General features: G+C 40.0%; 1 protein-coding gene across 3 annotated transcripts; it reads right to left on the bottom strand.

Moving 5' to 3' along the window:
• Nucleotides 1-2,000: 2,000 nt before the first annotated feature.
• Nucleotides 2,001-9,708, bottom strand: si:dkey-127k13.1 (PWWP domain-containing DNA repair factor 3B). 3 transcript variants are annotated; one of them, XM_038700997.1, is made up of 14 exons: nucleotides 9,492-9,708; nucleotides 8,380-8,555; nucleotides 7,919-8,241; nucleotides 7,538-7,796; nucleotides 7,123-7,248; nucleotides 6,963-7,033; nucleotides 6,535-6,611; nucleotides 6,161-6,221; nucleotides 3,944-4,019; nucleotides 3,750-3,800; nucleotides 3,393-3,634; nucleotides 2,521-2,742; nucleotides 2,302-2,390; nucleotides 2,001-2,212 (listed from the first exon to the last, which is right to left on the bottom strand). In XM_038700997.1, exons 2-14 carry the CDS (start codon nucleotides 8,384-8,386, stop codon nucleotides 2,128-2,130), a joined length of 1,689 nt encoding a protein of 562 aa, XP_038556925.1. In that variant the 5' UTR covers nucleotides 8,387-8,555; nucleotides 9,492-9,708; the 3' UTR covers nucleotides 2,001-2,127. The 3 variants fall into 3 exon arrangements, with proteins under 3 accessions (XP_038556925.1, XP_038556923.1, XP_038556924.1); XM_038700995.1 differs by having other exon boundaries at nucleotides 7,123-7,269; nucleotides 9,492-9,706; XM_038700996.1 differs by lacking the exon at nucleotides 9,492-9,708 and adding an exon at nucleotides 8,667-8,994 and having other exon boundaries at nucleotides 7,123-7,269.
• Between the last annotated feature and the right edge of the window lie 1,622 nt (nucleotides 9,709-11,330).

Genomic DNA, 11,330 nt, shown 5'->3' with positions numbered 1-11,330 from the left:
CCCTTAAAAATACCTAACAATAATAAAAAAAAAAATAGATTGAAAACAATTCTCAGATGTGCTGATGTTGCCATCATGTGGTTTCTTCTCAGCACCCCCCATCCCTCCTTTTTGGACAGTGGTTCTTCTTATGGTGATTAATGGACCTCTGCAGAGGTAATGTTTCAATTGGCTGTGTCCATACAGTGTAATCTGTTAGATGAAAAATGAGTAGTTCCTTTTTAACCCTAGGCACCTTCACAAGACAAGTACAGCCATGGGCTCACAATTTATATGCAACAACGCTTTATTTTCCATGGGAACATTTCAATACTACTCATGAGGTACACGCACAAATTTTATAGGATGCCTGATCTCCTTGTCTGAAAAGGTACAGAATGATTCTGCTAAAAGCCCACTAGTGGTTGTGCTGTTGGGGTTCATGTATTTACTGGGTTATAGCATTGTGATGAAGACTTGTGTTGAAAGGTCTGTTTTATAATATGGCACTTGTCCATCCTCTAGTGTGTGAAAGCCTTTACTGTTGAACAAAATAGTTTATAAAAAAAAACATGTTCTGTAAAACGAGCATATACAACTACACACACACACCATGTAACAAGAGTTCATTAATGATTAGCTCTGTGAGGGACTTAGCTGTACATTATAAGCAAACAGTTATGAAAGTCAGGTGATTAGACATCGTCTAATCAGGGCAAAGGGCAAAAAAGCAGGAAAATATACTGAGCGCCAGTTACACAGAAGCCATTGCCATGGTTACTTCACGAGCGCTTGTTTGCCTGTCTGTTGATGAGGAGCGCAGAGCGACCCCGCGGATCCAAGCCGTCTGAAAAGGCCTTATATAAACCCTGTCACAACCATTCACAAGAAATTACTTTATAAAAAGGTGCCAAAACCTTTAACATAAGGACTTAAAAAGCAACCATTCATACAGCAAAGTGTATATAGGCTATATGAGTGATCAATCGACAACGTCAAAGTAAACATTAGACATAGCCTCTAACAAGCAATAATCAAAACATACCCAATTTATCTGATCCTTATTGTCAACTCAGTGTTGGGCAGGTTACTCAGAAATAATAGGCCTATAACTATTACCTACTAGTTACTTAGCATATAATCCTTTAAAAAAGTCATATTAGCTACTCTACCATACTACTGGGTGATATAACGCCACTCTCTCCCGACGAGTCCAAGCGTCACTGGCAGTAGCGGCCGGAGTTTCTTTCTGTCCGAGTTTCACGTTGCTGTGCTTAGCTGATACTTTAATTAAGTATAGATGTATAATTGTTCGTGGTTGAAAGCTTTTGGCTGGTCGCAAAAAGTGTACAACGGACGACATTGTTATTTGCACATTAGACTGTGACACAATAATGGCAATGACGTTACTTACAGCTGTCGAAAATACCTCTCTCTCCCTGTTCTCCAGTCTTCCTTTGGCTTTTTGGCTAACAGCTGACTTTAACAACATAAGGTCCGGTGCCGCTGAGCTGCAGCGCGGTTGCGCATTCACGTCAGGGATGGTGGCTTCAGTAGCGCAGCGTTGCTTGGATTAGTAACAAATAATATTACTGGAAATAACAATCCGTTACATTACTCTTTACTGGGAAAAGTAATATTACAGTACTGCCCAACACGTTAGCACTGATGCGCGAGAGGGACTGTGGTACACACTACGCAGGTGTGGAATGGGCAGCTGAACGCAAACAAACATCCTTGCTGATACCTGGAAAGGAATAAAACTTTACAAACATCAGCCTGTCGATGTCCTCAAATCCTCTGCAATTCACTCGGCCAGCTCCTTTTAAATTACAGATCTGCATGATTCACGTGGGTCAGACTTTCAGGTCGGAAAAAACGGAAAAATCACATCCCTGCTAATATTTGTTACCATTATTTCTGTAGATGTGTTAAAGCCAGCTTTTGAGAGTCCCTTTGTGAACAGATATTAAATCCAGTATTTACAGTGTTGTCTCAAAAAAGGCAAAGGAGAGTTGAAATAATGTGATAACATTTATCGTTGATTGTAAGGCACACACTGCTACATTATTTATAAACAAAATAATTGAAACTCAGTATAAAAATAGTTTCCTTTTTCACAATACTCTTGTCTTCTAACCAATGGGGTCAAAATAATGCCAGTGCAGTGTTCTGAGGCTGGGATTTTTTCCTCATCTGTCGCTCAATCATCAAGTCAAACTCTTGTCTTTCTCTGAAATGGGAAAAAAAAACAGTCCCTGATCATAATCAGTATTTAGTGTGAAAAATTGTTCCTCTGATGGAATTAATTCAAACCCTTACCTGTTACTTATACATCGGCCTTTTAGGTACTTCTCTTCTGCCTTTTTTACTGAGACATTGTCCACCCCGGCTATGGCATAGATGATGGCCTGAACAAGAGGACAACCATCTTTCAAACCCTTTACCACATAAACTGTGAACTGCATTTTAGTAAAACAAACCATATTTTGTAGTAGAATAAAAAAAAATAAACAAGCGCTGATGAAAGCTTTGATTCACCTCAGGAAGGAGCACATCGAGGACAAAGGGGACTCGCTCCATGGATTTCACCTCAGCCAGGCAAGGAGCGGTGGCCACGGCCGTTGCATAGAGCTCATTTAGGTACAAATACACCTGGTCCAACTGCTGGTCATCTTCCAGGTATATGTTCACCACCCGTCTCCGATTGGCACTCAAGAAGGAGCGAAGCCATCTGGACTGCTGCTGCCCACTGATCACAGCCTGCAAGGAGAGTGATACATAAAGGGTGCTACATATAATGCCTCTTGAAAATATTAACCACATTCAATTTTTTATGTCTTATTGTTTCACAACATTAAAATCTCACAGTGGATGTCATTTATTTCTCTTGCACCCATCAACAGCAGAGACTCCGATGTCAAATATATTTCAAACAGGTATGTAGAAATCTAAAACAATGATTGCTTTGTTTGTTTCAGCTTTTTGTTTCACCTGGGCAAACCCGTATGTTTTTGCAAAACCAGCTGAGCTCTTGCAATATATTATGTGATATATTTGTGCATAATAAATGCATAATACCATCCACAGTGATTCAATGTTGGAAAAACCTAAACTGCTAAAGTGACACACAATTTGAGCAGGCTTTCATGTCCAGTTTCAGGTACAGTCATTAAAATGTGTTTCTCATTACATGAAAAACATGGGTGGCACTTCCAATGATTAATCCAAACCGTTGGTGACAGTTCACCATGTAGAACTGGTTTATTGGCCAGAGGAATGCACCTGCACCAATATCCAATGCAATGCAATATCCCTTGGCAGACTTCCTGCATACTTCTACCAGTAAAACATCCACTGGTATGGAGAAAGTATTTGCTAATCCAACAATAGCAATACAAATATTATCATACCAGAAGGTGTCCTTCCACCATGCGCTGCTTTACGATGAAATGTACAAGCTTCTCATTAGCGCGATTGTGGGCAGCATGAGTCCGGTCTGGCAGCAGCCTCTTTGAACTCCTGTTGACCTCCTCCTGCTGTTCACTAAAGCTATCGTCCATATGATCATCACATGGCGTCTCCATCATCGTATCATTGGCAATAGTTAGCCTCTCCGAGGCTGCCTGCGGGTACTTCCTCCTCACTGGATAGCCTGGAGTTGTTGAAGACAGAGAGTAAAGAGCATCGTCTGGACCGAATTTTCATTCTCCCGTAGCCTCTAATATTCTGCGGTGCCAGGTTAATGAATGTTATACAGCGAAACTTACTCATGGCATGACCAAAGTACTCGATAAAGGAGCCAGAAAATGAGCCACACGCTACAAAGACAAAAAATTATTAATACTACTAATGAGCCAATGTATCAGAACAATATTGTAAATGTTGTATGTATTGTTGTATATGTAAATATCAGTATCCTTTATGTGTCTGTCTGCATATGCACAGAATGGACAATACTTACCAATCCGTATTCTGTAGTCTGTTATGAGCTCTAAGGCCCACTCAATTGCAGCATCATACTTTTCTTTGGCTTTACACTATGACAAACATGACAATCATGAGAAAGTCTGCCACTGCAGTGTTTCCCCGCACATAGACTTTACTTGAGTAGGCCACCCACGTATATTAACATCCAAACAAGTATATTTGGCTTTAGCATTCAGTTTCAAGCGTCCTAAATACGCGACTCACCTGCTGCTGTGAAAACGGAACTGCTAATTGTGTTCTCTGGGCGATTTTATAAAACATACTACTGACAAAGAAAGTCAACACACACATGCAGGGAGAGAGAAATAGCAAGAGGCCGGCAGCGCAAGCAGTAAGAGTAAGGGCTTTTCTCAAACCGGGCCTGCCCATTCCCCCACAGAGTGTACTCTGATGCTGATGTCGATTAGAAAGCAGGGTGGCCGATGGTCGATATATAAAACCAATATCAAAACAAAAGCAGCCTTGTATAATTCCATTATTCCATGCAGAGTACAATCTAATACACAAGGTTATCTTAGTCAGTAACATGTAGTTTTAGTTGGATTTTATATTAATTAATGAAATAGAAAAATACACTGGGTTATGCTTCAGATTTCAGAGCATGATTAGTGTTTAACAATATATATTTATCATTAGCCAGTAATGGTTTTAGATTAGATCTGCTGTCATTTTGCATGATATATCAGCCTTGTGAGTGCAGTTATCGGCCGATGACAATTATCTCAAAATGCTAGATATCAGCCCAGTTAAATGGGCGACTGATTATAACTATTAAGGTGTAGTGTGTAAATATACCGCGTCTCTCAGGCGTTAACTGGAACTGCAGTAAGGTTCTGTAACCATGGTTTCGGCATCAGCATCTTTCGGAGCTGCAACTTCTTTTGGAAATAGAAATTGTACAACAATTCATAGTTTTCACATGACGTCACACTCCAATGAAAACGTTCCCTTGGAGGGCAAAAAGATGTTAATTACCGTTGCCTGCTAATCAATAGACCTATGCAAGTGATACACTGTTAACTTTGAGTTTGTTACTTTTTGCGTTGCCAAAATGCTGGATGGTTGTTGTGCTTTCAGATTTACTAAATTGAGGAGACAAGCCTGGGCTGTGTTATATGGATCAGATATGCCCAACACTAGCAGTTTGTGTTCATATCTTTATTTTTCTTACGTTGATCCAAATAACATTTGACTGCTTTTGCGGTGTCTCTACAGGGGAGTCGCGGTGTGAGCCACTATGTTGGTCCGTTGTTTTGCCCTCCAGGTCACATCACACGTCACGTGACTGAAAACTATGAATAGGCTTCTCGGCAAGTGATACATCAGTATTACGCTCTTTAGAAAACTGTAGCGCACACAATGTAAACAGAATTATAACCTAATGAAAGACAGAAAAAAATAGCTAAGGGATCTCTTGTAATTATTTTAAGGCATCATTAATGTTCAGTAGTTCAAGTGCCAGTTCTCTCCTAACAAAATGCCAATAAGGTTTGTGTCTTGTGTGATAAATTTATTTTTTTTTTACCTAAAATAAATTAATTGATAAAAGTATTGAACAGAAATTCAGTTGTCTGGAAGCAATAAGTGTTGCCCTGATCCACCTGCTGTTGGAGGATGAGGGGGTATTTCTTTGGATGTGCAAACTGAGTGGAAGTGGTTAGGGAGAGGGTGTAGGGGTGGTGTGAGAAAGGCTGAAGGGTCAAAGCAAGGTGAGATTAAAGTAGTTTGTGAGTAGACACTAAAATTTATGAAGATTACCGCCAAAGTAAAGTACACAGACATTCGGTGGGAAACACTGCACTTTGTTAGGAAAGCATCTTTTTCATAAAACTGAGTGTAGGGCTGAACAATTCATTGAAATCTTATCGAAATCGCAGGAGGTGCAATATTTCTTAAAGGTGATGTGTGTCAATATAACATTTTAAAATAAATATTGTGCTGCACAGATGTCTTGGCCTAGATATCATATTCTACAGACATTTTTATTGGTTACAGAATCCCGCTAAAAATCACACCATAATCATTATGTTTTTTTTAATGAAAATGAATGAATGAAAACATAATTATGTAAAATTGATCTCTGAAATATCGCAAATCATATCGCAATATGATTTGCAAAATAATCGCAATAAGATCATTTTTCAAAATCGTTCAGCCCTAACCGACTGTATAATTTATGAGTGATTCTTACCACCAGCTCATTAGCTTCTTCACAGTCAAAAGGCTTCAGGGCTTTCAGAGCCACAGTAAACCTTCAAGGACATAAACAGACAACTAAAAAACAAACTCCTGATCATTTAGAACTGTGCCAGCAATTCACTCATTAACGTCTTGTTTAAATATTTAGATTTGTGCAGCCAGGTTTTATGATATCACGTTAGACTAGACAAGGCTTTTTAGAGACAATCCCTGCTGGCCATCCACAATAGCCAGGTGTAGTCTCCAAGATCAGGAAATGTGATCCAATACTCGCCAACCTACAATGCAATCCTACACATTAATAGTGCAGAGGCATTAACCGACAAAGCAGTGAGAGAAAATACATTATATACATTTATTTCCTACCCTTTCTTTTTGTGAATTACAGGGTCATCAACGAACATGACGCTGGCTTTTTTCTGCTTACGGTTCACACTTTTTACCTGCAGAGAAAAACAATACAAATTTTAAACATTTTAAAGCACTAAGGCTTTCAGGGTTTTCCATTTGCATGTAGTTTAACTTCATAGCTATACTTAGCAAAGTGTTTAATGGTGCTGAAATGATTAGTCAGCTCATATTTAGGTTAGGTTGTACAGCATATTAAGTGTGTGGGTCATTGACTGAGCAAAAATACCTCAAATTCACTAGTTAGTTCAACTGTGAGAAAGTGCTGATTTTCTGGATATATGCAAACATCTCAGTAAGAAATTGTGTATTGTTTCATCAAAAAAAAAAAAAAAAAATCTAAAAACATGTGCTTTTGAGAAATCAGCGATGGTTTTTGCACTCACCAATGCAGGCCAGAATGGATAATTTCTAAATTTGTACCACACAAACACTCCTTCTGTAATGGACGGGGGCTCTGAAAGACAGTAGTACATCCACATAATCCAGTCCATATCTAGTCCTTTTCATTGATTATTTGCACTAAGTCACTACAATGTCTCTCACTTTTGTCCGCCTGCATCAAGAAACTTGGTAGGTCCTCCTCTTCCTCCTCATTATCACTTCCCTCATCTTCCTGGAAGGACAAAGACGGCAGCTGTTCCTCATGGTGACTCAGCTCTATCGACAGATCTGAAGACAGCAAAGACTCGTCTTTTTTTTGGGGGGGGGGGGGGGGGCACATAGGGTTAGATTTAGATAGATTAAAGCACATAATTTTGCTCACCTGAATTATTTAAAAACATGAGCTGCTCTACAAGCAGTCGTTGATACCCTAGCAAATATAAATCCACACAGAGCACATTTCAGACGGGTTCTGCAAAAATTTGTGGGGCAATGACCTCCTAAAATACAGAATGTCTCAACTTTCGTAAAAGTATTATGATGACTGTGCATGACACAAAAACTGACATGACACTACCTAGCTCTGCTGCATCTGGCTTCTCCAGCTCAAATCTTGGTCTCGAGCGCTTGGATGCCTGAGTAGTGGTATCCCTCTGTGAATCCCCCATTTTGATCTTCCGCTTCCTGCCACGGCCACACTTGGCTGGTGGACCGTTGGTTTGACTGCAGGTCTGCGTTTGCTCCTCTGTCAACCTTTTTCTAACTTGTCTTGGCCGACCCCTCCCACGTCTGCTTTGAGCTTTTGACTTGCAGCATGGTGACTCTACCTCTGATGTCTAAAACAGACCAGATATTAAATGAGTTAAAAGGATATCACTAAAATTAACTGCGCAGGCTGAAAAATCAGTGGGTTCGAAAAGCAGAAACAATGTTTATCAGTAAAAATACAATAAAACACCTTCAACTGAGTGATGAGCTCAGTGTATTCAAGCTCCACTTGTGTTGCTCCAGGAGGGGGACTTGAGATGTTGGACAGAATGTTATTGGAGGAGCTGTGGACTGGTGTTGAGGTCAGGCAGGCTTCTTCTGTCTGTCCAGTTTGCCCCCTACCTCTTTTTGGAGTACTTAGTAGGGAACTCGCAGAGGACTGGCAGACAATGGTCAAATCACTGTTTGGCACAGCATTTGATTCCTCTTTGGCTTGAGATGAAACAGTGTCTGTGGTGTCTAACAGTGTTGTCGTCTTCTTCGTTTTTCTTCGTCTTGTTTTTCGAGGTCCACCTGAAAGATCATTCGCAGTCATATTTCTACCACTGGTTGGAGTTTCCTCTTATGTGTCTTAACATACACTCAGATTTAGCTGACTATCAAAAGCTTTTCGACCGCTTCCAAAATTAAGAAAGTAAAATGTCGAGTTACCTTTCATTGTTGTGGGAGTTGGTGTGGTCCTCTCTCTGGAAAGACCTCCCTTGAGGTCATTGGATCAGAGGTCTGGTGAAGTATTAAGATGTGACATTTATCAGGGCCGATTTCCTTCTCCTGGGGGTATCCCGCTCTAGTGACAGGGCTGACAGACCGGTAAAGGGGTTTGGCAACTGTAAGGAGGTAAGGTGAGGAAAGGAAATATTGCTTACATATATTACTTACATATCCCTGTTTGAATAATTTAATAAAGTATATTTAAAAAAGAAATATTGTTTAACGACCTTCAACACGTGGTCTCTATAGAGTAGGACGTAGGTTCGCTTTAAAGTTAAACTATGTTGGCATTGGGGTAAATGCCATCTTCACACTGCATGTTTGTTTACTGCAAGTAAAATACAGGAAAGCGTGTCGCCATAGAAACATATTTAAACGATGTCTTCCAAATTAACCTAGACTTGAGTTAGGTCACTACGTTATCTCAGTAATGTTAGGCAGATGACTTTCTAACGCCCTGTGTGTCCAAGACAACACGCACCACATTTACAGCAGCCTGCGTTGTTGCAAGAAACAGCTCAGCTCAGGTGTTTACAGTAACGTTAGGCCTACTATTAAAGCGTGTAGCAATAAATAAATAACGTCACACATGTGCTAACCCCATGCTAAACCACAATGACACCAAGGTTCAACGTGTTAATAATATACTAGAGCCCATCACAACATGTAACGTCACTGCGAGCTTACGCTGTAAGTTACGCAGAGGCAAATCAACTTCACGCTAACGACTTGCTAGCAAGCAAGCTATAGTATTCTTTGCATGTTAGTAAACAAACAAACAAATCCCGAGCAAAAAAAGCAGCAACTGTTGTTTTTTACTACAACGCAAAAAAGGTGACTTAACAAACAGAAAACAGTTCATTGTGCAATGGGAGTTGTCTGTCAGTTTAGCTTCAGTGTTAACGTAACGTTACCCAGCGCACGTTTGGCACAACCAAATATTTAACTTAATGCAATAGTTCGCACATGCACGCCTAAACTGAGATGGCGTGATTGACCAGTTTTACCTCAGGCACAATGAAATAGTAACTTATGTGCAGCTAGCCACTCACCTTAAAATCTTAAATTCAGCCTTTTGTTTGGACAGTTCACTTAGTTACCTACGATCGTAACGTTACAGGTTTCGAGCATCGTCGTGCCTGTACACATTCACTGCTTCTATAACGTGATTTATATAACGTTAAAAGAATATAGTAAAACCAATACGTCGCACACACAATTCCCGTGAACAAATATCTCTGCATTTGTTGGCGCTCGCGCATCATAAACTAACCACGTACTGCCGCCTACTGTACCGGAGTGCGCAGATTCAGATAAACTGAATGAATGTTCAGGGCATTGGGTCCCAGCATGGAGTCACCCCAGGTCGTTGTGAGACGATGGGGTCGTAAATATTTTCTTGTTTAATTGCCTAAAGGATTTTCTTTCCAATCCAGGCCTCTAAAACCAAATCCGAGAGGGGAAGATCACTATGAGCTGCTGATTGGTTTAGGCACTAAAGGATAACACTGTACACATTTTGTCCAACCCCATACAGTTTGGCAAAAAAACATTCTTTCTCAAAAAGATCCCAACTTATCTGTTTTGTTTTACTTTCGCCTCTTACCTGCATCCAGTCGCCCCCTTAAGCCTGTCTTTGTTTTGTATCTCCTATGGGTTTCATATATATAGCCTAATGACCCTAATGCATACGTTTTACGACATTAAAGTGACAAATATTTAAAGACCTCCTTTCTATTGAATAAAGTGTCGAGTTAAAACTGTATGTCCAAGCCATACTGCGTCCTATTTGCAGAGCCCAAATACTTACACTATATCACCTTCTTTCACTAAGATGACAACCTTTATGCTGGGATGTTTGCTTTTGTTTGCATCCCATTTCTTCTGCCACTTGTATTAATAACTTTATACCTCTTTGCCAGCTTTTCTTTATGTTAATTTCAGTCAACGCTTACAAGTTCCTTTTGTGACAAAATGTATTTTGTGGGAAAAAAGGGATCTAAGTGTGAATGGTAAAACAGCCATCCTAAATGGTAGGTCTAGGCCTCCCTTTTCCTGTGTAAGAAAACCCTTCCTGTGGCCCTTTTTATTTTCAGAAGATATTCGTTTGTGCTGCAAAATGTGATGGAACACATTTCTACATAGATGTAAATCTGAAAAATGGCATCATAACCATGTTTAAATCAGTCCAACGTGCTCTTTATTGCTATTTTGACTCAGCTGCTCGGTGCCTGCATGTCTCCGGTAATAACGTTATGAACACAGTAGAGGGCACTGTGTAACCACTCATAAACTGCTCTCTTTGACAAAACAGTGGTTTCTGAAAAAAAAATGGCTTTATGCAGGGGTCATCCACCATTACAAGATGAAGCTAATGCAGAAAGATCGCTGCACTTATAATGATTTTTACACTCTTCCAAAGGCTCGGCTCTGAATGCTATACTCTTACCTTTTCCTCCATAACGCTTCCTTGACTAGATACTTGACCCTTTTGACTGAGATTTTGACTGACAGAGATGATTGTAGGTCACCTTTCTAAAAGAGCATGTGCTTCAAGAAGGTTCCTGCAGGGGCCCAAAATTATAAGTTTGACAGAGTCAGTAAACATACAATAAATATTCAAATATTAAATGGCACTGATCAGTTGTCTCCTTTGTCACATACATGTCCATTCCCTGTCTCAGTTGTGCCCAAGCTTCATGCAACATGCCTCTGTAACTTCTTCATCTCCATCATCTCCATCTGCAAAGGCTTTTAAATTATCAGTAGCCTACTTCATTAAAAGAGGAAGTGCCCAGAGCCATAGCCAGGATTTTAGACATTTTGAGGTCACGAGTCCAAGCTTTCCCCAAATAAACCCCCTAACCTAGAATATTCTTACAACATAAGCT

This window comes from Micropterus salmoides, unplaced genomic scaffold (assembly GCF_014851395.1).
Source record: "Micropterus salmoides isolate LMB-PRFRI ecotype aquatic unplaced genomic scaffold, ASM1485139v1 Ms_hic_scaffold_6, whole genome shotgun sequence".
Classification (NCBI taxonomy): Eukaryota; Metazoa; Chordata; class Actinopteri; order Centrarchiformes; family Centrarchidae; genus Micropterus; species Micropterus salmoides.
Note: the sequence above shows the minus strand (reverse complement) of the source record. Positions and strands in the feature narration are given on the sequence as shown.

Excerpts from the sequence above, each read along its gene's own strand:
- si:dkey-127k13.1 (XM_038700995.1), bottom strand. Across the intron at positions 7,034-7,122 it reads CTTGATGCAGGCGGACAAAA|AGCCCCCGTCCATTACAGAA; the intron begins GTGAGAGACATT and ends ACTGTCTTTCAG. Across the intron at positions 4,020-6,160 it reads AAGAAGCTAATGAGCTGGTG|TGTAAAGCCAAAGAAAAGTA; the intron begins GTAAGAATCACT and ends TGTTTGTCATAG.